General features: G+C 38.9%; 3 protein-coding genes and 1 long non-coding RNA gene across 4 annotated transcripts; 2 read left to right on the forward strand and 2 right to left on the reverse strand.

Moving 5' to 3' along the window:
* Window positions 1-6018: 6018 nt before the first annotated feature.
* Window positions 6019-6402, forward strand: LOC112194458 (ornithine decarboxylase-like). The gene has a single exon (XM_024334695.1). It carries the CDS (start codon window positions 6019-6021, stop codon window positions 6400-6402), a length of 384 nt encoding a protein of 127 aa, XP_024190463.1.
* A 799-nt stretch (window positions 6403-7201) lies between these two features.
* Window positions 7202-7726, reverse strand: LOC121052080. Its single transcript, XR_005807928.1, has 2 exons — window positions 7650-7726; window positions 7202-7548 (listed from the first exon to the last, which is right to left on the reverse strand). It is a non-coding gene; the product is annotated as an uncharacterized LOC121052080 (long non-coding RNA).
* An 8619-nt stretch (window positions 7727-16345) lies between these two features.
* LOC112191838 (ornithine decarboxylase) lies at window positions 16346-18027 on the forward strand. The gene has a single exon (XM_024331263.2). It carries the CDS (start codon window positions 16439-16441, stop codon window positions 17711-17713), a length of 1275 nt encoding a protein of 424 aa, XP_024187031.1. The 5' UTR covers window positions 16346-16438; the 3' UTR covers window positions 17714-18027.
* A 233-nt stretch (window positions 18028-18260) lies between these two features.
* LOC112191836 (protein transport protein SEC23) lies at window positions 18261-23906 on the reverse strand. The gene is made up of 6 exons (XM_024331262.2): window positions 23751-23906; window positions 22840-23608; window positions 20621-22441; window positions 18934-19050; window positions 18771-18842; window positions 18261-18669 (listed from the first exon to the last, which is right to left on the reverse strand). The coding sequence occupies exons 2-6, from the start codon at window positions 23341-23343 to the stop codon at window positions 18532-18534; spliced, it is 2652 nt and encodes an 883-aa protein (XP_024187030.1). The 5' UTR covers window positions 23344-23608; window positions 23751-23906; the 3' UTR covers window positions 18261-18531.
* Window positions 23907-25714: the final 1808 nt, after the last annotated feature.

A 25714-nucleotide genomic window follows, 5' to 3' on the forward strand; every position in this document is an offset into this window, starting at 1 on the left:
TCTTAATCTTGTAGCAAAGGAATGTCAGCTCACTGAGCATAATGTGGTCAATGGTGATGATCATCTAATTCAAGATGTCATGCATGTTGACATGATTATTGGAAAGAGAAATTTTTAAGAACAGTACATGAACTTAAGGCCACTCTGAATTAAGGTGCCCAACTTTTATATAACCCAACATAAGTACATGGGCTTTGAAACCCGACCCACTTTCCGTACATGCCATTATCTCCTCCGTTACGGAGGGTGCCACGTGTCATATTTACAAGGGCAATTCAATAGACAGCTGGCACCCTCCGTAACGGAGGAGATAATGGCATGTACGGAAAGTGGGTCGGGTTTCAAAGCCCATGTACTTATGTTGGGTTATATAAAAGTTGGGCACCTTAATTCGGAGTGGCCTTAAGTTCAGGTACTGTTCTTAAAAATTTCCCTATTGAAAATAAAGCTGACTTGGAGAAGCCATGGTCAGATAAAGTGGAACCGATTACATTTGAAGAGCATATAATTTCGGCTCACATGAAAGTCGAAAAGAAAACAAATCGCAATCATTCCCTTTGGTCAATAAAGATCGGCCTTGGAAAATTCAAAATCCATGCCGAGAATACAAAATGTTCAAAACTTGGGGTGAAACATTGTTGGCCACCTCCATAACGGTACACAAGATTTTTACATTTTATTTTCTTTATTTAGTTTTTGCAAAAAATAAAATAAAATAAGTAAAAATTTGTGTTTCTGAGAGCCGTTTAATTACTTGATAGGCATGAAACTGTAAGGCTGAAATATTTATATGATTACGACTGGAAAATATTTGGATGTCATTCGACAATGAGGTCGACTTTGTTTATCAGTTCTTTCACCACTCGGCTTTAGCCGAGGCTCAAGGAATTAGGGGAGGGCTACATATATATCACAAACTCAATGACGAGCCGCATAGCAAAGGACAGCAGTTGAACGGTCGTGTTTAGCGAAGGGCCGCGATTAAATGGCTGTGGCTGGCAAATAAAAGTAGATGAATGGCCGTGGCAAAACAAAGGATTGGGGTTGAACAGTTGAATGACCGCAGCTAGTGAAGAGCCGCGGCTGGAGAAGGCTGCGGTTGAACGGCTAGGACTGGCGAAGGGCCGCAATTCAATGGCCGTAGCAAGCGAATGACCACGGCTAGCGAGTAACAACAGATGTATGGCCACGACATAACAAAGACCGTGTTTGAATTGAACCATGGTTAAATTGCCATCGAGTAATGAGCTTAGAAACATGCCAAATATTAAGAGATGTCAGGAACATTAGGCAAGAAGCGTATAGAGTGTACCTTGCCAATTAAGCCTATAATATTATTCTTTAGTCCCTTCACCACTCGGCATCTATGCCGAAGCTCAAGGGACAGGGGCGAGCTCTGTTTGAATCCAAATTTGGCAAGCCCTACATGGAAGACAGGTGGGTATAGCCATAACGAATTTGGCATAGAACCACGGTTGAACGGTTGAATAGCCGCGGCATAACGAAGAACCACAGTGAGTGACCGCGGCATGATGAATGTCAGCAACGGTTATAGCGTGTTCCTTGCCAAGTGAGTTTTTTGGAAATAGTCTTTTAGTCCCTTAACCATACGGCCTCTATGCCGAAGTTCAAGGGACTTGGCAATGTTTGAACCTAAACTTGGCAATGCCTACATTGCACACATGTGGGTAGGGCCCGTAAGAAATTTGGCTTAGGACCGTAGTTGAATGGTTGAATAGCTGCGGCATGATGAATGTCAGCAACGCTTATAATAGAGCGTGTGCCTTGCCAAGAGAATTTTCTAGAAATAATCTTTTAGTCCCTTAACCACTCGGCATCTATGCCGAAGCTCAAAGGACTAGAGGGGCTCTGTTTGAACCAATATTTGGCAAGGCTCACGTGGCAAATAGGTGGGCCCGACCCACAAGGCTGAATGAATGACCGTGGCTAATTAGCCGCGGCACATTAAAGATTTACAAAGTTAATTCTCAAATATATGGTAGAAGATAACGTGTTCGGAGAACCGTTACTGAGATCAAATGACTCACAAGGCGTAATGAATGACCGCGGCTAATTAGCCGTGGCACATTGAAGAGCATAATTGTCATGAGAAACGTTACCAAAGCTTGGTTTAATTAACTTGATAAGCATTAAGGGGTTTTACTGTCAATCATCAGTTACAAGGCCTGATTGATTGCTCATGAAAGAATCAATCATTGATAACGTCAAAAATATCACAAACATGAATACTGTTCTATTTGCAATCAATGCAGTCTTAGCTGTAAAGACTGGGATTGCTTCTTTTCCTTCATTCAATAGTTTAGCTTCACTATAAAAAAGACCATAGGATTCATTGTTACGGGTCCTCGACCAAACGCTCTATGCGATTACTCAAATTTTATCTCAATACATTTCAACATTTCACCAACACTTATCAATCATTACGTGTTTATCTTATCGCTTCCTTTACCAGTATTTATCTTTCCTGCGGTTTGGTGAATGTAAAAGTGCAACAAATAAAATGCAGGAAGAGAAAGAACAAGAGTGTAAACCACGGGAAATAAAGTGCAGACAAAGTAAACAACGAAAAGATAAATTGCATGAATGTAAAGAACAACAATGTAAAATGCAGGAAAGATAAATACCGGTAAAGAAAGTGATAAGATAAACACGTAAAGATTGATAAGTGGTGGTGAAATGTTGAAATGTATTGAGATAAAATTTGAGTAATCGCGTAGAGCGTTTGGTCGAGGACCCATAACAATGAATCCTATGGTCCCTTTTATAGTGAAGCTAAACTAATGAATGAAGGAAAAGAAGCAATCCCAGTCTTTACATCTAAGACCGCATTGATTACAAATAGAACAGTATTCATGTTTGTGATATTTTTGACGTTATCAATGATTGATTCTTTCATGAACAATCAATCAGGAAAGATAAATAAAATGCAGGAAAGATAAATACCGGTAAAGAAAGCGATAAGATAAACACGTAAAGATTGATAAGTGTTGGTGAAATGTTGAAATGTATTGAGATAAAATTTGAGTAATCGCGTAGAGCGTTTGGTCGAGGACCCCTAACAATGAATCCTATGGTCCTTTTTATAATGAAGCTAAACTAATGAATGAAGGAAAAGAAGCAATCCCAGTCTTTACAGCTAAGACCGCATTGATTACAAATAGAACAGTATTCATGTTTGTGATAGTTTTGACGTTATCAATGATTGATTATTTCATGAGCAATCAATCAGGCCTTGTAACTGATGATTTGCAGTAAAACCCCTTAATGCTTATCAAGTTAATTAAACCAAGCTTTGGTAACGTTTCTCATGACAATTATGCTCGTTAATGTGCCATGGCTAATTAGCCCTCTTTAATGTGCCGCGGCTAATTCATTACTCCTTGTGGGTCCGCGGTCATTAATTAAGCCTTGTGAGTCATTTGATCTCAATAACGGTTCTCTGAACACGTTATCTTCTACCATAAATTTGAGAATTAACTTTGTAAATCTTTAATGTGCCGCGGCTAATGAGCCACGGTCACTCATTCCACCTTGTGGGTCGGGCCCACCTATTTGCCACGTGAGCCTTGCCAAATATTGGTTCAAACAACCGTGCATCATCAGATTCTGTATTTAGGCTTGGGATTGAAATCGTTATGTCAATCCTGTATCTGCAGAATGCATAAATACTGAAAAACAGACATAACAGACTTACTTAACACAGTTGAGTTTTCCGTCTTAGTCTACTTCTGATTTCACCTTTGGGATTCTCTTAGTGATGGAACTAATTGATGAGAATAAATCGTGCATCAAAAGGGACCAAAATATCTGATATATAAAGCATTGTATTGTCAATTTCTTCCATCAAGAAACTGACAATTCTTCCTAACTGCTTTTTCAAAAACCAGATAAACTCATAACTGTATTTACGAATTTCAAATTCTAACAGATATGATAAGTTGGACCAAAATGATTTTCTTAAGTCCTTAACTTATACTTGACATTTGAATTCAAAACTAAATCATATATGAATATATACTTAGGTTCTATACAATGTCGGGTTCATCAAATTTGCTTACAATCTCTCACTGAACTTGACATTGTTTTGAAACTAAAGTATATATGATTTAGATACTGAAGTGTGCGCACTTTGAATTCAACTCACATCAAACAATCTGTTTCAAAATTCTGTCAATTATGGTCAACTACAAGGAATCAAAGAATGTCATGATGAATTAGAAAAGCATCAGCATTCCAAGATCACAATGCAGCATACATAATCACATGAATTACCTCAAAATACAGTAACATAACATATGCCTAATCCATAATCCATAACAATCGTTCATAATATAAGCATAGTTATCCTACCAAAATTTCTAATAACATAGAATTGGCAACCATATATTTCACACTACTTAATATTGTCAATCCGCAAGGTTTGCTGTTCATTGATAGCTTGCTGAATTTGTACAACTTGAGTATGCAGAAAGATAATAAGGTGAAATTCCATAAATGTAGATGAACTTTACTTACCAATTTAGTCTAAAATAATGAAAACGACTCTATACAATGATAAGCAAGAATGATAAACATCCAACTGACCTTGTATAAGTTATATTTACCATGCTTTTCTTTAGAAGTGCATTCTTGGGGCACTAGTCTTCATGAAACTCATCTGCCTTAGAGATTGTTAACTCTCCTATTGTTTCCTTCAACAATCAAATGTTGCTGCTAGAAAGCAACATATCATCAACATTCAAGATCAGAAAAATGAAGTTTTTCCCACTGGTCTTGAGATATACACTCATATATCCAACTTGTTTTTCAGAGAACCAAACTTAGTGATCATCTTCCACGAAAACTTCAAGTTGCAGCACTTAAATTTATGCATTTTTCATTATTCATAGACTGCATTGCTTCTATAACTGAAATATGATTATTCTCTTCTTCTAAATCAATCACTATAGTGATTGGATACATATAATAATCATCTGATGTGGCTAGTTATAAGTAATATTCCCCATTACTTGTCTTCACATAGCACACTGATAAGTATTTCTAAGTGACTGGTTGTGATGAGGATACAGAATAAGCACAGCAATAACACCCAATATGCCTAAAGGCTCTATTTCTATATGAGTTGTTTATGTTGTTGTCTGATTCTTGTGCAGAGCAGTCAAAACATTGTTCTGCTCATTGACATCAATCTAGAGCAAATAGGATTTGCAAAGGTGAGAGCGTGAATGTGTGGATAAATGCATCAGATATGCAATATATATGTATATAACTGCATGCGGATTATATGAACAAAAATTCCCAGAATTCGTTTCAAAAGAAAATTGTTGAACATCAATAACATGTATTCATCTAAGTATAGATCGCTCTAATACCAATTGTTAGAACTTACTCTAATCTATTTAGTATGAACACAAGTAAACAATGATTTCTATGTAAATATATGTAAGAGTGCAACAGTGATCGTAATTAGCATTTAGGATTGAAACATCATGTATATCCTATGTATGCATATTGTATAAACTGTATAACATGTAAAGCAATATAAATGAAATCACCGTGCATCATTAGATTCTGCATTTAGGCTTGGGATTGAAGTCGCTATATCAATCCTGTATCTGCAGAATGCATAATTACTGAAAAACAGAAAGAACAGACTTACTTGACAAAGTTGAGTTTTTCGTCTTAGTCTACTTCTGATTTCACCTTTAGGATTCTCTTAGTGATGGGCCTAATTGATGAGAATGAATCGTGCATCAGAAGGGACCAAAATATCTGATATATAAAGCATTGTATTGTCAATTTATTCCATCAAGAAATTGACAATTCTTCCTAACTGCTTTTTCAAAAACCGGATAAACTCATAACTGTATTTACGAATTTCAAATTCAAGCAGATGTGATAAGTTGGACCAAAATGATTTTCTTAAGTCCTTAACTTATACTTGACATTTGAATTCAAAACTAAATCATATATGAATATATACATAGGTTCTATACAATGTCGGGTTCATCAAATTTGCTTACAGAGGTCAGACAATACTGGATCAACGAAGGGTTTTTTGGGTCCATGATGTGTGCGGACCCTAAAACCCTACTTGAATCCTGCATTGCTCTGAAATGCATGTCCAATTACAGTGATGGCATCGAGAAGAATCCAGTCTTGATGGTCTGTGGCAAAGCCACTGGCGGTGCTCGCATTTACAGTTCGACTGTGTTTGGTCCGACGTGTGATTCGGCTGACAAGGTGTTGGAGGGTGACCAGTTACCAGAACTGGAGGTGAATAATTTGCTGGTGTTTCGCAACATGGGTGTTTATACGTCGGCGTGTAGCAGCCACTTCAATGGTTTTGGCTCCGCCAAGATCACCCATCTTACTAATTAACTCATGATGATGCAGTTTGCAGTAATAATCATCCCGTGCTCAAACTATTTCTCACATTAGCAACCCATTGCCATGTTGAGAACTTGTGATAGCAAATATCCTTTTTTTTTTTTTTTTGAATTATTTTTAATTATTTTTTATCACACAAGTATATACTGTATATCCTAGTTGGCTGCGTCCAACGTTCGTACTAGCGCTTGCTGTGGTATGACTTGTTTTTACCATAAGAATCTTATGATTGTGCTATATGCAACTGTACCTCTGATTATTATCGAATAAGAATGGAGCCTATATGGATTAAAATTTCGATTTTAATGGAAAATTTAGGTAATTTGGATTTATGAAAATTTTAATTGAAATTTTGAGTGACTTTAAAAGTTAGTTCTCCTATGCTTTGTTTGGAGTCGGGGCCGTTGTGGCTCCATGAGTCTGTCTGTAAAGATTTCCAATATGGTTGATCTTGTGTGTTTGCAACTATATTGGTATGCTTGGACGGATGATTGATCCTTAAATTGTTGTAAGCAGTTCATATTAATGAAGTTCTTCCTTGATAAAAAAAAAATTATGATAAGTAACTCTTAATATTGATAATTAATTAGCAAATGCTAAAGGTGATTTCAAACTTGTAAACTTTTCAATTTGGGGAGCACGCTACCAACAAATGTCTATAGGACATACGAGGCCAGTCCATTATTGATTATGAACCCCCATTATTCCCTCAAAAGGTATAAACTAATTAAAAGCAAAAGAAGCTCCAAACAAGATCTTGCATTCAAGGACCATGCAAACCAGCAGCTGCTATTGGACAAAGTTAACTGCTAATAGTATTAAGGAGATGAGAACTATACCTTTCCTGTCCAGACATATCTCAACTACAATTTCCTCTATCAGTGAAAATGAAAGAACAAAAAATTTTCTCGGCAAGACACAATTTTGCTCTAATACAACTTGCAACACTGACTTTTTGTAGTGACGTTAGCTCTCAAGATTAACAAAGGCTAAGACCATCTAACTTGGTTCTGGGGGAACCACTCTCAAGCTTCGTACCCACTCACAGAAGCTAGGATCATCAAAACTAATTAAACTGCTTTTCAGCTTTGTGCGCTGTTCGATTGTCAAAGTTCGTAGCTGAGGAAATCTTGCCTCCTGCAACAGAAGCAACAAACACTTTAATACATGCTTTACACCAAAGCAAATAGGAAATCTTGAGTCTTCAGAAAAATCCCTGTTTATTGATTTACCCTCACCTGCTCATAAGGAGGATCCTTGTGCGCAGGAATGAGCCACGATACAAAATACCGAGCCTCAGAGGCTGAGAACTTCCTTCCTGTTTAACAATTGAATCATTAGTTTCAACTTCATTTCTAGGCATTAAAAAGCACCCAAAAAAAATAAAAAGCAGGGCAAGGAAAGAAAACGTTGAAGGAAAGAATCCATCTAAAGATGAGAGTACAATTGACTATCGCTGTCAAGATTCCAAATATATAAGTTTAACAAGCAACTGACTAATAGGCTGACAGATTAAAAGGCTCTGGCTAATTGGCTCAAAGTTTAACACTCCTTAAGTTTCTGTTACAGGACCAATTTACATAAAAGGCAAAATGGCTACAGTGGCAAAAATAGATTTCCTTAGGTTCAGTCACACAGTCTTCCTCATAAAGTTATTAACTATCAATAATTTCTACAAGGCCAGCTATAAATCTTATGCCAACACCCTGTGTATGGGGGTGGAGTAACCAATTGAATCCAAGGCAAGGATTTAGTGGGAAATAGGAGACAACTTGTTACCACGCCACTAATAAGTTGAACTGAATTACCAATATTGGTAAGATGTTCATGTTCTCCTAGACTGGAAAGGTTTTCAAGAACTAATCAATGACATAAATGCAATGCATAGAATGTCAAAGAGAAAAGCCCAGTGGAGGGAGAACAAAATGCACAGAAATAAGGAACTACGGAACTTACAGCTCAGAAACTACAAGCAACTGGAAAAATCCAAAATGCGTCATAAATGTCACTTGACAAACTCTATCAGCCTAACACAAGCTGATATAGTAACACATAAGGTCATCCCTGGTTCATAAGTCAAACCAAACCATTTAACTTCATCCTACTCAAGAATCTTTTTCTTTTGAACCCCTGCGTTCTCAATTACACCTGATTTCTCAATTTCTCTCACTAAATTTAGGATTAAAAATTCTTGAAACTGGCAGTTATAAATCACCTGGCACAAATGATCACATATAATCTAACAAGACAAAGAGTAAAACAATACTACTCTAGGTCTAGTCTTGCATAGATTTGGTTTTATCCTTCACAAGCTCAACATCCCCATAACATTACTACCACACACTTAGCCTCAACCCCTGCTACACACTATATTAAACACGGAGAAAAATCAAGCTACTTTTTACTGTCAAGTTAAAGCCATTATAAATTACTCCAAATCAAATAACCATACTCATTAGTAAAAATGAGCTCCAATTACTAGTAGGATAAACTAAAGAGAGCAAATTTAAAACATACTTGAGTGGGACTAAAACCATTAACATATACTATCAAAAATCCAAGTCAATAAATAAGAACACTAGTAATCAACAATATAGCATCTTTACAAGGTTCGCAACAGTAATATATATGAAACTGATATGAACCTTTCTCCTAATAATACTGGACAAATGGAAAAAAAAATTATTAAGCCATGCATTCCACCTGACAATATGAATCTTACTTAAAGGGATAACATGTTCAGCAGCAAAGAAGAAAAAGGAACCTCGTGTAAAGGTCACAGAATTCCATATTTATCAAATATAATGACATATGCTAGCAATGTAAGCATACCGCTGAGTCTAAATGGAAATTCTAACATTCGACAATCCACATTAGACAACATCCATTGTAGAATTGTCGCTATACTTGTCCCTTTGGCAACAAATTAACGCATCCATTCTTTATATCTGCCAATCATAATAATCTAATTGCAAAGGCAAAACATCAAAATGGAACCATAAATATGGCAGGATGCTGCAGGGATATTACTAAAAATCTTCCCCATCTATTGTAATTGAGTTATCAGACGGAAACAAACATAGTTATCAATCACTCAGTTCCAAATCTACACCCACCCACAAGGAAAATTTTGACCAGATCGTGAAAAACAACCAAACAAACAGCAATATTAGTGAATGTCCTCATTCTTGACAGACAAATACATCATAAAGTTTTGATAATATGCATTAATTGGTAACTAACCAAACAGGTACAAAATTACTATTTAAAGCTTCAACACACCCAGAATACAAAAAATCTTTGATACCACTGAAGTGGTAAACCATTCTATTACCAACCATTGTTCTGGAAATTATTTCCTTCCCACAGGTTATTCCTGGAATCTACTTCCTGCTCTGATACCATTTTGTCACACCTTGACCAAGTGACTAATAAATAATCTACTTCCTGGGAAGTGACTAATAAATAATCAAGTAAATCCCACAAAGCACATAAACAATTTCAGTAGTTGAAATTCGTACTGAAACCAAATTAGCGCAACCAAATTTTCCTCCACCATGTTTCTTTCAAAATTTAACAAATTGTTATTTAGTTTTCTCTTTTCCCTGGTTAGGCCCAATACCTCTCGAATTAAGGCCATCGAGAACACCCCGTACTAAGCGGAAACCTCAGATTAAGGCCACCGAGGACACCCGTACTAAGCGGATTCCCGATTGGGTTTTGGGTATTTCATCCTAGGGAGGCACAATTCCTACTTAATTATCCGCTCGAATCCACGAGCCCTAATCGGGTTTAGGGTCTTTCACCCCAGGGAAGCACAATCCCTACTTAATTTTATCCCGGGCCTAACCAGATTAAATTCATTGACATGACAAAGTTTCTTTCATTTCAATCCAGTTCGGAGAACTCGTTTGTCAGCAAAATAATAATCGTGAAATCAAACTTTATAATTGCAACGCACAAGAAGAGTGCATACCTTCATATCCATTTAAAATGAAATTGGGTAAACACAAGCAATTACCCAACTCTGCAATTGAAGGATTAACATGAATTATCCACCACTTATTTTCGAGATCATGCCCAAACTTTTAAGTACCGGCTATTACACAGTGCCTTGGAACCGACGGACCGCCATATTGAAAAGTATACTCCATCCCGAAATCCGTTAAGCTCTCGCCCGTTCCTGCGGATACTGATATTTACACCGGCAAAAATATGTCTGACCGTGCCTTGATTTTATCTCCTCAGCACATGAGATTTATTAGGTTTCCCAACTCATGTGGGCGGTACTTGTTTGTACCTGATTTTGGTAAATCGGCCCTTAAATTTTTGGCCGATAGATGAGGAAAATATGGTGCTTTTATTGATGGCGCCGTAAGACGTAGTAATAGTGCGGTTAAGGAATGAAGTAATATGGAGCATATCTTAATTTCGGTCATTAAGATCGAAATTCATTTAATTTAATTGTAATTTATTTCCTAAACCTTATGTATGTGATTGTATAAATACGACCCTCCTAGGTCATTGTAAAAGGTCCCCAACCAACACAACTCAAAATCAATACATCAAATTCTCTACAATATCAATCTTTTCATTCTTTCTCTAGCCTACTTTAATTTTTATCACTTTCTTTACCTTCCGCACTTTATCTTTCCTGCAATTTACTCTTCAGTCTCTTTAAATTTCATGCAATTTAATTAATTCGCATTTAGATTCTTGCTCTTTCACTTTTCGCACTTTACTTTTTGCAACCTATATCAAAAAAACAAAAAAGAGAAGCAACATCAGTGAAGACGCCGAAAGTCCTTGCAACAAAGGCAAGAGAACCCAGCTGCCGAGACAGTTCCTTCCTCGGCCCACAGTCACTTGAAAGAAGTCAGATCAAGCGCAAATCTTATCAAAACCTCGCTTGGCCAATTGGCCGCTAGTTGGCACGCCTGCGTATCAAGAAGGACAATTAGACTTCAAATCCCTCGGACTCTAATTTGGGCCGAGACGATTTTGAGGCAAACAGTACTGGGTTTGCCCCTACTCCAACTCAATCCGCATGCTTACCTCCTTTTGTCTGCATTCTTGATCATGGGTTAGAAGTGGGGAGATCTCCCTAGGGCTTTCGGATTTCCTTTATCTCTATCATTGCACTAGGATTGGCAAACTCAAATACTTTAACTTTACTCCATACCCGAAGATGAACGTGTTCGGGGATTTATCCAATAGCTATCGAGGATGGAAATCCAAGGCCTTGTTGATCACTGGTGAGTGGCGTTACCCCGAGCTGTATGTGTCTCGACCTCCTTTTACTTAATTCTTTTTTTCAGTGTTCGCCAATTGATTTTCATTCGTTTTGCGTTTTTAACTTACAGCTTACAAGCTATTTCAGGCCAAAGTTGATCTTCCCCCTAGTCGCATTGCTTGGTTAGAAAATCATCTTGTGCGGCGAGAGTGGTTTCCTTCTCAGTTTGTAACTCGTGAGAATCTTCTCGAGGTCGCATCCAGCCGCCCATCAGCTTTATTCGGCCGTTACCAAGAATATATTGATCATGCACTTTATGGGAAGGAATAAGGACTCCGTGTTGTACAAATCGAGAACAATTTCTACAGTTCAAATGACTATGAATCTCTATTTGCTGAGTTTCTCGAGGTCAAGGACAATTTTCACTCAATAGTTCCTTATACGGTCGTGGTCACCGTCGAGGGGGATGAAGAGGGAGAAAGCCTCGAGGTAGGGGAAGGAGGGTCCGAGGATAGTGTTTCGGACGAAGGAGTTTCGGCTTGTTCAATGAGAGAGCTACCTCAATCGGTTCTTCCTCCTCGGAAGGTGAGAAAGCGTAAGGTTGGAGATCTTGTCACCGGTGATGGCCTGTCTCATTCGAGACATGTCGCTTCATTCTCCTTTGTGGAGGAGTCTCTTTACTCCACCACCTGCGACAGACACCGTCCCTAATCTGTCCTCTCAAAGGGTCCCTACGTCCTCGGCTAGCCCATCCGCCGTGATGCCTCCTCCCGGAGTTCTGGAATTAAGTTTCAGGAAGCGTGACAACTCCTATGTTTTGGCAGGAGAATCCATGTTCGCCAATGGTCCGACCGCATCAGCGGTGGCTAATGTCTTCACATCATTGAAGCCCAATTCAGAGCTACCTTCCAAGAGTCCCATGGAGCTTTACAATGACATATGCGCTTCTCAACTGGATGTGAGTACTTTTTATTTTTTCATGATTTTCTCCTTGGCGCAAATGACTTTTATTTTATGCATTTGACTATTTTCTTTCCTGTACATGCCCTCATGGTGTCCCACCATTTCCTGCGCAGCCTCGTCGTCCTTCAATCACAGCAACAACAACGGTTGGACGAGGCGAGTCGCCAACTCAAATCCCAGGAAGAGGAGCTTAACGAACATATCAAAACAATGGTGGACTTAAGTCTCCTCCTTGAGGACAAAAATCGTTAGATAGCGACACTGAAAGCCGACTTGGACTTAGTGACTATGAGCAAGGATGAGGAGTTCGAGAGAAGGACCGCTCAGATGAAGCACGTATCAGCCAAACATTTTCGACTTAGGTGGAATCAAGCCTAATCAGAGAGGAGGACAGGTGCTACGTTGGCCCCGACGAGTTCGATCGTTACTACGGATTTGCCCCCATGTGCTACTCTCCTATTCGAGGCATGCTTCAGGGAGATGTTCCCTCGCCGGCATCCAGCGCTTCGGAGGGTCATGGCCATGAGGATGAGGAAGTGTCCTCTACCCCTCATTCCCAATAAATGTCAGGAGGAAAAGTGTCGCTTTCATTTATTCCTTGGTTCTGAGGGTTCATTTCATAGTGATTGAGTTTTTTGTTTCTTTTTCTTTCGTAGTCTCGCTGCTCTTACCTTTTATTGGATTCTTCCTACGGAATTGTCCCAACTGATATTTGTAATGAGCAAAACAATAATAACTTTCTTTTGACACGCCTTCTTCATCTATTCTTTGTGGTTGAGTACTTTTCTCCTCAACCGTCTTGAACTGTTGGCACGATCGCTCCCTCGAGGACCCTCCTCCTTGAGCATTTAACAACATGCCTTTTTTTAAATTATCAATCATTGGAGAATTAATCATCGTATGTACTAACCTTAAGTGCTTGGCGTGATTGCTTCCTCGAGAGCCTGCCTCCTTAAAAGTTCACTTTTTTGCCTCTTTGAGAATTCGCCTCCTCGAGAGATCACCTCCATGAGCCTTTGCTTCCTTGAGAGTTTTTCTCCTTGAGAAAACCCCACCTCCTCGAGAGTTCTTCTCTTTGAGAATTCTTTTACGTGACGTATAATTTACTTCCCTACACGCCCCCTTGTTTTTCTTCTCTGTGCGTGCAGTCCCTACTTCCCTATAATTTACGATGAGCCTTTGCTTATCGTCGTCCCTTGCTTTAGATTTCAGCTCCAAGCCCTCGAGAACCGGCTCAGTTACACTCATCGATCACTTCTTCAGTGCACACTTTCTTGGATTGGCATGTACTGGTTCCTCCAATTATTCATCCAATTAGTATGATGCTTGCCCCATCGGCAAGAGGTCAGCCGAAGCCTTCATTGGCGGTGCCGCAGGTACCTACGTTTGTTACTCTGTTGGCCTCTCCATGGCCTTAACGGGGCAGGTCTGTTCGAGGGCTGGATTTCGTCACTACCAGTCCTCATTGACAGAAATGGGATTCCTCGAGATGCAGCTCCCGCCATCACTTTTTAGGAGGCGCTACTTATTACTGAGGAAAAATTCCGTAAAGAATTTTGACTCACCAATGAATGCGGACTGGAGCGGGAGCTGACCGTGAATGATCGAGAAGCTTCCTTTGAGGGTTGACCCGGAGTTTGACCGTCAGCTCCAGGAGGAGGAGGGCACATGCAGAAAACCCTTTGATGCCTAAGTCAGTACGTTTCTTAATCGAGTGAAGTAAAACAAGTCGGAATGCGATGCTTACCTGGACGTCAAACCTCCTTTATATAGGCGACGGCTTACTTGGAGGACAAGTAGTCATTATTCCGAGCTTCATGGCTGCATTTACTTACATACTTTTGACAATGATTATTGCTGTACCAATTGCATAACCGTCACTGCCCTTAAAGCCGCAATAAACGCCGTACTTATTGCTATAATGATCGTCGTATTTACAGTAGCAATGAAGACAGCATTGATAGCTGGTTATTTGTCATAATTGCATGTCGGAAATATTTGACTACTCCCACAGACTTTGATGTTTTTGGGAATTGTATGATGATTATTGCTGTACTAATTGAGTAAACGTCACTGCCCTTAAAGCCGCAATAAACGCCTTACTTATTGCTATAATGATAGTCGTATTTATAATCGCAATGAAGACTGCATATTTATCATAATTGCATGTCGGAAATATTTGACTACTCCCAAAAACATCAATGTTTTTGGGAATTATATGTTGAATTGTCATTATCAAAGTGAATACTATTCTTCAAAAAATTGTATATGCTGTAAGATACTTGTTGTCTTGACTATCAAAGTGAATACTGATCATAGGCTAATTAGTTGCATAAAAGGAATTGATTCACATATATTTCGAGAAAGGAACCAAGTGGCTAATGAAAGTAGAAATTCCTTTTATTTTGAATCAGATCACATGACTTCATTTTTTAAGTCGAGTAGAAATTGTTATAGAGATTGATAGTCCTCATATGAAAGTTCTAAAGAAAAAAAGAGACGTTGAGGTTTTTGGGAATTGTATTTTGAATTGTCAGGATCCAAGGAATATATAGTAAAGCTTGCTATGTTAGGCCTTCTCCAACCCAATGATCTAAAGGGCTAAAGGGGTAAAATCTAACCCAAATCATGTCCAACCCATTAGATCAAGGGTTAAAAGGCCAAATATGAGGGCTAAAGTGCAACCCAAAGGGCTAAACATAACCTTTTAAATAGTCCATTAGCCCTTAAAAAAAATGGATCTGAAAGTGGGGAGACCCAAGTTGGGGTCAGCTGATTTGCATGCATATCTAGCCATTGTTTTTTTATTATTATTTTTTTTATACATATAGCCGTTGGTTTTTTTTTTTTGGATAAAAGCAGTAAACCATGTGTCATATTTTCAATATTTGATTTATTCATGACAAAAGCATTTTAAAAGGAACAAAAGAAAGTAAGAAAATGCAAACACTTGTCAGTTTATAAAGATATTTTTTGCTGAAGATAACGAGTGCAATGTAGACATCATATCCACTCCAAAATTTGATAATTCAATGAAGACGGAACATGTGTCATTCAAGAATCTTATTCAAAAATTTGATAAGATTCGATCAAGTCAAAAACAGCTTTATATCCATTTTGTCACAAACAAATTAGGACGAAACACGTGGCCTCGAAATCATATCCGAAAGTTTGATAAGATGCAATCAAGCCAAAAATTGCTTTATATCCATTTCGAAATTTCACAAATGAATCACGACGAAATGCGTGGCCTCAAAATCATATCCAAAAGTTTGATAAGATGCAATCAAGCCAAAAATTGCTTTATATCCATTTCGAAATTTCACAAATGAATCACGACGAAACACGTGGCTTCGAAGTCATAGCCGAAAATTTAAAAATATTCCATCAAGATAACCTATGCCACATATATAAAATCGTATAACAAATCTACAACATTCCTTGTGAAGCAACACATGGAATTTGAAAAGTACAACCGGAAAAATATTTTTTATCATAAAAATTATTTCAATTACTATAAGTAAGAATCTGATAAAAAAATAAGAACATATATATATATATATATAACATATTCAAAATTTTAAAATATATTTTAGGGCTATAATTTAGTCTTGACGGATTAGAAACGGTTGATGTCACATCGATGAATAGTAAATAAATCAGGGCTAAAATTTAGCTCCGGGGCTATTTTTAGCCCTTTGGGTTGGAAAATGCCTTATACATTAGTATATATAGACTATTCTTCAAAGACGGTATACGCTGTACGTAAGATACGCTTAGTGTACGTTGTTAAAATCTAAAATCTTTTGTCGTTAATTAAATAGCACCAGCATGGAGTCGTGGAATGTAAAGAGCCTTGAAGCCCTACCAAGTGCACCAGGTCAGGTCGTGACCAATAACAGGCTGGATGACGATGAATATTTCATTCAGAAAATCATTTCGACGATCAAGAAACTGCAGCCAAGTGAGGAAGCATTTTACGTGCTGGATTTGGGTCTTGTAAGCAACCTCATGGACACACGGAAACGTAACCTTCCAATGGTCCAACCTTTCTACGCCGTCAAGTGCAACCCACACCCGAATCTCCTCGCCACCTTGGTGGCTCAAGGTTCAAGTTTCGACTGTGCAAGTCCCTCTGAGATTGAGTCCATTTTAGCTCTCGGAGTTTCTCCGGATCACATCATCTATGCTAATCCCTGCAAAGCTAGCTCTCACATTAAGTACGCTGCTGAAGTTGGCGTTAACCTAACCACTTATGACTCGGTGGGTGAGATTGAAAAGATCCAAAAATGGCACCCGAAATGTTCTTTACTGATCCGCATCAAAGCTCCGGACGAGAGTGGGTGCAATTGGCCACTGGGTTCCAAGTTCGGTGCTCTCCCTGAAGAAGTGTCTCCTCTCCTCCAAGCCGCTCAAACTGCAGGACTCAGAGTAGTTGGGGTTTCATTTCACGTAGGAGGTGAGTCCTACAATTTTCAAGCATACAAAACAGCCTTGGAGGCAGCTAAGGCTGTTTTCCAGGAGGCGGCTAAGCTCTCTATGCCTCCCTTGCATGTGTTGGACATTGGCGGTGGCTTCGTGTCCAAGCCATCGTCCTTTGAAGCTGCGACAGCAGCCGTGAAAACCTCTGTGGAGACTTATTTTTCAGAGGAGGAGCGACGCAGCTTGACGGTCATAGCCGAGCCAGGTCGGTTTTTTGCAGAGACCGCTTTCACGCTTGTCACCAACATCATCGGGAAGCGTGTGAGAGGGGAGGACAGACAATACTGGATCAAGGAAGGGTTTTATGGGTCCATGATGCTTGCCCCTAAAACCCTACTTGAATCGTGCATTGCTCTGAAATGCATGTCCAATAACAGTGATGGCATCGAGAAGAATCCAGTCTTGATGGTCTGTGGCAAAGCTACCGGCGGTGCTCGCACTTACAGTTCGACTGTGTTTGGTCCGACGTGTGATTCGGCTGACAAGGTGTTGGATGGTGACCAGTTACCAGAACTAGAGGTGAATAATTTGCTGGTGTTTCGCAACATGGGTGCTTATACGTCGGCGCGTAGCAGCCACTTCCATGGTTTTGGCTCCGCCAAGATCACCTGTCTTACTAATTAACTCATGATGATGCAGTTTGCAGTAATAATCATCCCGTGCTCAAACTATTTCTCACATTAGCAACCCCTTGTCATGTTGAGAACTGGTGTTAGCAAATATCCTCTTTTTTTTCTTTTTTTTTTAAATTATGTTTTTATTTATTTTTTTATCACATAAATATATCCTAGTTGGCTGCGTCCAACGTTCGTACTAGCGCTTGCTGTGGTATTACTTGTTTTTACCATAAGAATCTTATGATTGTGCCATATGCAACTGTACCTCTGATTATTATCGAATAAGAATGGAGCCTATATGGATTAAGATTTTGATTTTAATGGAAAATTTAGGTATTTTGGATTTATGAAAATCTTGATCGAAATTTTGAGTGTCGGTTAAAATTATGATAAGTACCTCTTAATATTGATAATTAATTAGCAAATGCTAAAGGTGATTTCAAACTAGTAAACTTTTCCATTTGGGGAGCACCCTACCAACAAATGTCTATAGGACATAAGAGGCCAGTCCATTATTGACTATGAACCCCATGATTCCCTCGCAAGGTATAAACTAAAAGCAAAAGAAGCTCCAAACAAAATCTTGCATTCAAGGACCATGCAAACCAGCAGCTGCTATTGGACAAAGTCAACTGCTAATCGTATTAAGGAGATGAGAACTATACCTTTCCTGTCCAGACATATCTCAACTATAATTTCCTCTACCAGTGAAAATGAAAGAAGAAAAAATTTTCTCGGCAAGACACAGTTTTGCTCTAATACAACTTGCAACACTGACTTTTTGTAGTGACGTTAGCCCTCAAGATTAACAAAGGCTAAGACCATCTAACTTGGTTCTGGGGGAACCACTCTCAAGCTTCGTACCCACTCACAGAAGCTAGGCTCATCAAAACTAATAAAACTGCTTTTCAGCTTTGTGCGCTGTTCTATCGTCAAAGTTCGTAGCTGAGGAAATCTTGCCTCCTGCAACAGATGCAATAAACACTTTAATACATGCTTTACACCAAAGCAAATAAGAAATCTTGAGTCTTGAGAAAAATCCATGTTTATTGATTTACCCTCACCTGCTCATAAGGAGGATCCTTGTGCGCAGGAATGAGCCGCGATACAAAATACCGAGCCTGAGAACTTCCTTCCTGTTTAACAATTGAATCATTAGTTTCAACTTCATTTCTAGGCATTAAAAAGCACCCCAAAAAAATAAAAAGCAGGGCAAGGAAAGAAAACCTTGAAGGAAAGAATCCGAGGGGCCGGAAACCTAAGTTCACTGAGCTCTTCAGCCAATGTTCTGCACGCAGCTAAAGCAGCTGCACTTTTCCCTTCATCAGCAGCAAGTTCAGCACCCTGAATACACCAGTCAAAAGGAAAATGTTCAAAAGGAAAATGTTCAACTACATCGTAAGGTTAATGAACTTCCGAACAGACAGAGTCAAGTAACTATAAGAAACCAAAGTAGTGAGTGCTCTTGATGATACTCAACAGATGTGAAAATGTCAGTAACACATACATTTACTGGTTTAAGGGTCTCATCGTATAAATTGTAGAACCGACATGGGTGCTCACGACACCATCCTTAGGCATCCTACATGACCTCATATTTTCTCAATCACTTTCTGCTTCTAATTTTTAAGCAAAATTTCTATTACTTCTGTGCGAGGGGGGAAGCCAAATCCCAAAGCACTCGCCCTCCCCGCATAATGCAGGGGAATGAAATACTTGGCCACGAAGGTAGCTGCATGCTTTTTACGACAATATGGAAACCCAAAATCTATTTGTCAACTAAGTTGGTTCAAAGTTCCTACTAGGCCATATCACATTAGGCCCTTTTTAATATTTGAAGGATATTACTCTCATCACACATCACCTTTACTGTTTTCATTGCAGTAACTTCTATAAGTTCCCCCACAACCTATCTTTTCAGTCAGTGTTTAGATACCACTGCAAAAGACTATAATTTCTAGGCTCCCTAAACAATTTCAACAGCTCAGCGAGAGCGTCTTTCCATGCTTAGTTAGTAGTTTCTTGGCCAAACTCCTGCCACTCTAAACAATTGCAAATAGAGAGAGAGCATCCTTCCATGCATAGTTATTACTGAAAAAATAATTATAATAACTACAAGAGAAATAGTAGTTTCTAGGCTAAACACAGCCTAATCAAAGGATGTGGAATGAAAGATTAAGAGAAAAAAGAAAAAAGAAAAAAGAAAAAAATCAGCACTCTTATTGCAATCTATAACAAAGAGTGAATGGACAAGCATGACTACGTCTGCTGTTCTAAAGCATATCACCAGTACTAAGTTTTCCAGGGACCATAAGCTCTAATCTGCACTTGGCCTCCCACCTTAAAAGCTCGAGACAAAGGTGATCATGATGTTATTTTCAAGACGAATCTCTATAGTTATGAATACTACAATGGTCAGCACATCTGCTGTTTGGAAGCATATCAGAAGTAATAAGTTTTCCAGGGACCATAACCGATAATCTACACTTGTGCCTCCAAAATCTTAAAATCTCAAAACAAGGGTCATCAAGATTTTATACGAGGTAAAACATGATTTCCAAAACAAAAGTCCATAGTTATGTATACTACAATCGTCAGCATATGTGAGCCTATTTATTTTCTGCACATGCACATAATTTGATGTATCAGACACCAGAAAAAAACTCCAGTTTAGCAACGAATAAAAAAAGACAAGCTTCTGGCCCATCAGAGATTGTATGGTGAGATTGCATGGTAGTAATAAATTTCCTATTCCACGTGTACTGCATGGCACTGCTAATATAAAAACTATATTTCTGTAGCATTAACAAGGAGCAAGGTTCCCCAGGACAAAAAGAAAAAGCACACCAAAACGTAGAGAGACAGAATCAAGATGTATAAAACAAATGACAATAATAGGAGCTAAAGGACATACCAACCAAATGAAGACATCTGTGCCATGATCAAGTACAACTGCTGCATCAGACTGCATAGCAAGGTCATAAGCTGGTAGTTCCTCGAAAGTTCCCCCTTCCCGATGCATTAGACAACGAGGCGCAACCATTCGCAGAGACAGATCAAAGGATGCATTCAGAAACAAGTTCCGTAACACAGACCTCTCATCTTCATGGCCAACAATGTTTCCCAAAAGTGGGCCCCTTCTAAGATGAAACAGGTGCTCTGGTAATAAAGACATCTCCTTTGGGAAACGATATTGCTTTGATTTTGGTACTTGAGAACCATATTTTAAAGCAATGTCTTTAATTCTTTCATCTATTGTTGATTGCATATCAATTGCATCAGAACTGTTTTTGGCTCTCAAGAGAGTCCTCTTTGCAATAAGAACTGCTGCCACTTCCTCTTGAACACTCTCAAGATATGCTGAAACACTATCAACTGTTGGCAATCTAACAGTTATTACTCTTGATATATCAGCTTGATAAACATTCAGAAACTGAGTTGTAAACTGGAAATATACATACTCAGTCCTAATGTCCCTCTTATTTTCCAAGGAGAGTGAGAAGCTCTGTGTTTCTTCGACACTTGGCATTTGTATGTAAAGAGATGTGTCATTTTTGAACGTTTCATGAGTGTCTACATGTGCCTCTTCACCAGGACCCACAACTTGGGTTATGAGAATATCATCTGAACAGCGAATTGCCAAGAACCCACGGAAGCCTGCTGCCCTGGTGGATGCCCTTTGCAAGTTCACTCCAAAGGCTTCACCAAAGTCATCATGGAGAACGAAAACGCCCCCAGAAGCTTTTGCAAGAGGCTGCAAAACAGGAACCCTTACAGGGCATTGCCCAGCACAAAGAATATCAACTACTGTATTGTGTCGGTGTGCCTCTTGACCCAGATGCTCCATCCATTTCAATGCAGTCTTTTCCAAGTGAGCATAATTTGGGTGACTGAAAGAATGAGGAACAGATCCAGGACCATAAGTACTGGGTCCACCAGCACAAACTATGACTCTGCTATTACCTCCTGACCTTTTTATTACCCCTCGAGAAATGTCTGCTGATGGGCCTTGAATTATAGCAAGAGCAACCTCAACTGCTGTGCCAAGGCACCGGTCTCTAGAAGCTTCTGGAATGTTCAATTTATACGGCCTTAATGATGAGAATATGGCATGTGCTACAGGCAGTGAAGCATGCATTGGAGACAAATATATACCGGTTCCATATATCAATGCCTTCAAGGACTCCTGGCATGGTGATTTGTCGCCTGGAAGCACATCAGCAGATGCAACTGATTCCTCTGAAAAATCATAAACTGATACTGTGCGACCATACAGTACTATTCCAATTCTCGTTGTAGGGGGAAGTGAATCGACAAAGGCATGTAAGGAGCTCTGTAAATGCCAGAGATGTGGTTCATCTAAACACTCGTCTATAACAAGAACAAGGGGTGCAGACATTCTAGAATCAGAAACTGGAACAAAACCAGGTCTATTGTTCGCAGTTTGAACATAATCAACCATGGGAGATGACAACTCTGGAAAGTTGGCAAGATCTTCCTTGCTAGGAGCTATATATTCCCCCTCACTACCATTCAATTCTCGGCAGATTACACACTGCCACTGACCTGAGCCCAGCAAAATGTTGCAGTAGATATTTGCATAAGCTCCACAACTATGGCAGCGATGAGGATCACGTTGTATTATTTGAGGACCTGGAGAAATTTCCCTCCCAGGGGAAACCAATGCCCCAAAACCCAAACTTGGGACATTTGCTTGTTTCTTCTGTTTCAACACCTAAATAGGAGAAAGGTTTGTGCAAAATTTTTAATTACGTAGGGAAAGAAGGATGTTCTTTCAAGAATAAATGATTGCAAAAGTAATATGCCTGTGGTAACAAGTATTAAAGTGTATATAAGTGTATATATGTTCTTTCTTGTATATTTTTCAAAGTGATAAGGAGACCTAATCTGTTCATGGCGACAAGTATAACAAGTCTATGCCTGTGGTTAAAGAAATCCAGAGGCAGTTAGAAATGAAAACAGGATATCAACTCAACACATATAACCAATTGCGCAGAACACCCTACAGCACCATCAATCCAAAAGGACTAAAACACGCTACATGTCCACAAGGAACAGCTAATAAAAAACCATAAAATGTAACTGAAGAGCGAAAAGAACAAGAAAGATTACCTTATGAGCTGAGAATAAGACATACGGTGGTTCACCAACAGAAACTGCATCATCGTCTGTGACATTGGACAGTTGGTGGTCCAATTCAAGTGATCCATTCGAAAAATTGACAGGCGAAGACGTTGGCAAGGATGCGGCCGGAGAGAAAGCAACCGGCTGAGGAGTAACAGGTGAAGCACGAAAAGGCACAGCAGCGGGACGGACAGGGGAAGTAAAGACGGGAGGTCCGGGGGGAGTACTCAAATGAGGAATGGGGCTGCCGGTTTTCAATCCACCACCACTAGCCGGTGACGGCCCGTTCGGGGTTTTGACTGAGGGAGAAGGAAATTGATCTAGCTGAAACTTTGGTGGAGGAGGGAATCTGGATTGTCCGGGCGAAACCGAAGGTGGAGGAGGAGGAGGAATGGCATTTTTAGCAGGGTCAGGTGATGGTGTGTCTGACTGTGAGGGACTACTGAAACTGATCGAGTATCCAAGGGAAGGTTGCGGTGGTGGATTCGACATCGGAAGAAAAAAAAATCCAAAATGTTGGTTCAATCAAAACCACAACACCTTAATTCAACTAAATTTGAGTAAACCTAAACTGTGTGGTTCAAGTTGGATTCAAAGCAGCAATTTTGATACAAGTTGGATTCAAAGAGCAATATGATTTAACAACACATGGATCTTATTAGAAACACAGAAATCGAACAAATAGGAGGCCTTTGTAAACAAAAACCTCCTAAAACCCCATCGATTTTATCACAATTCCGTCGATATCGGCTTCAATCTACGAAACGAAGGAATTTACCGATTGTGAATTTAACGATGGATTCGATGAAAAGGATCTGGGGCACTATACGCATTGAGAATCGAAATTCAACTGGAATCAAAATTGATAAAGAGGAAATGAAAATACGAAAATTGCGAACCTGAGGAGAGATTGGGGATTTTTTTTGACGCAGAAAAATCAACGACCCTTGCTTGACTTGAAGGAGAGCTTCCTCTTCCTCTTCTACTGCCCAGTATTAATTGTTTTTTTTTTCTTTCTTTTTTTTGGTTATATATGAGTTGAGCTGTTGAGGATATGGAAATGGAAATGCCACGGTTTTTACCGGTGTCACTTTTTACCGTGAGCTTTTTGTCACTCATTTGCACTGTTGGCACCGCTGCTTCGTTTGATTGGACTATTGGAGAAACAAAAATGATGCGGAATAATGTGGTGCATATATAGGGTTGTTACTGTGCAGACTTCAATCACACACAAAAGCTGTGTGAATTGTAACTCTAGTTTACAGAGAAACCGCCCAACTAAACAGTCAGATTATTGGGTATACTGTATACAATAAACGTAATATCACAAATAGTTAATGAATTTTGATCCATTTGACACTCTGGTCACTAATTGTTGAAAAATATCACACTAGTTACTCAACTTTTATTTCGTGATTCACATTAATCACTATCATTTAAATCACTTATTATCCATCCTTACTATTAAGGGTAATTTTGTCAAATCATTAAGAATAAATTTAAAACTAAATCTTTTTACCAAAACCAAGGATTTAAATTTCGAATTCGGTTTTGATTTCAATAGTTCAAAAATTTCAGAGAAATTTTTGATTTCGGTGGAAATTTCAGTTAAAATAAAGAAATTGTTTTAGGAAAACTGAAATTTGGAGAGAATTGAGTCGTGATTTCATTGATAATATGGGTCTCTTTATATAGAGGATTACAAGCATAGAATCAAAGTTGTACATTGGATATCTACGAATATCTCCGAGAATATATCTAACATAAACCCTATTAAAAATAAAGAAATTGTTTTAGGAAAACTGAAATTGTGAGAGAATTGAGTCGTGATTTCATTGATTATATAGAGGATTACAAGCATATAATCAAAGTTGTACATTGGATATCTACGAATATCTCCGAGATTATATCTAACATAAATCCTATTACAACTTGCACAAGTAACGTAGAGTTTGGGCCAGACACATTCTGGATATACTTGAACAGAAATCACATTAATTGCATTTATAAAATTATATTTTTCAATGAAACTTTTACATAGACTAAACTAATCTATAATAAACCTATTTACAATGTAACTGTTTTAGGGAAACGATATTTGAGAGAGAATTGCTGTGTATTCTCATTGATAATAGGGGTTTCTTTATATAGAGGATTACAATGCATAGAATCTGAATCATACAAGGAAATACAATCATACATTGAATAGGAATGTATAGATCCTTCTAATTAAACCCTATTACCACTAGATGAAGTAACCTAGGGTTTGGGCCAGACACACAAATAGGGATTTATTTGAACACTCCCTCTTGTGTCGCCCAAACGTGGTGCTCCTCTCGTTGCCTCATTAAAAACCTTGTCGATTAACAAAAACTCAGTGGGACAAAAATAACCTCGGTCGAAGGGGAAAACGAGCACAACACACCCTTCACGTTTCGAGACCATACATGTAGACACCTCCCCCTAATGTCTGCATCTCCCCCTGACGACTACGGTCATTGGAGTTCGGATAACTTCCGCAAACGATGCTACCAACATGTTTCTCAAAAGTAGAATTTAGGCAATGACTTAGTGGGCAAGTCTGTCATACTGTCCTCATATCGAACCCAGTTCACTTTGATCTTGAGGAGAGTTTGTTATTGCTGATTATGCTTGGTGTTGTCGCTTTTGATGTAGCCTTGCTTTATTTGTTCAAAACAAACAGTATTATCCTAAATGCTCGTAGGCTCATCTGTGGTAGACTTCAAACCACAATTGTTCAAACATGCGTAATTATGGATCCAATCCATAAACATTCACGAACCACTTCGTGAAAAGAAATAATCTCTGCATGGTTTGAAGATATAGCGACTAAGGTCTGTTC

This window comes from Rosa chinensis, chromosome 3 (assembly GCF_002994745.2).
Source record: "Rosa chinensis cultivar Old Blush chromosome 3, RchiOBHm-V2, whole genome shotgun sequence".
NCBI classification, from domain to species: Eukaryota; Viridiplantae; Streptophyta; class Magnoliopsida; order Rosales; family Rosaceae; genus Rosa; species Rosa chinensis.

What these genes read in the sequence shown, in the direction of transcription:
- LOC112191836 (XM_024331262.2), bottom strand. Translation starts at nt 23,343, where the DNA reads ATGTCGAATCCACCACCGCAACCTTCCCTTGGATACTCGATCAGTTTC. An exon ending in CAGATGTCTTCATTTGGTTG is followed by an intron (nt 19,051 to 20,620) that starts GTATGTCCTTTA and finishes TGGTGTATTCAG; the next exon opens with GGTGCTGAACTTGCTGCTGA. An exon ending in AGGATCCTCCTTATGAGCAG is followed by an intron (nt 18,670 to 18,770) that starts GTGAGGGTAAAT and finishes CATCTGTTGCAG; the next exon opens with GAGGCAAGATTTCCTCAGCT.
- LOC112191838 (XM_024331263.2), top strand. Translation starts at nt 16,439, where the DNA reads ATGGAGTCGTGGAATGTAAAGAGCCTTGAAGCCCTACCAAGTGCACCA.
- LOC112194458 (XM_024334695.1), top strand. Translation starts at nt 6,019, where the DNA reads ATGTCGGGTTCATCAAATTTGCTTACAGAGGTCAGACAATACTGGATC.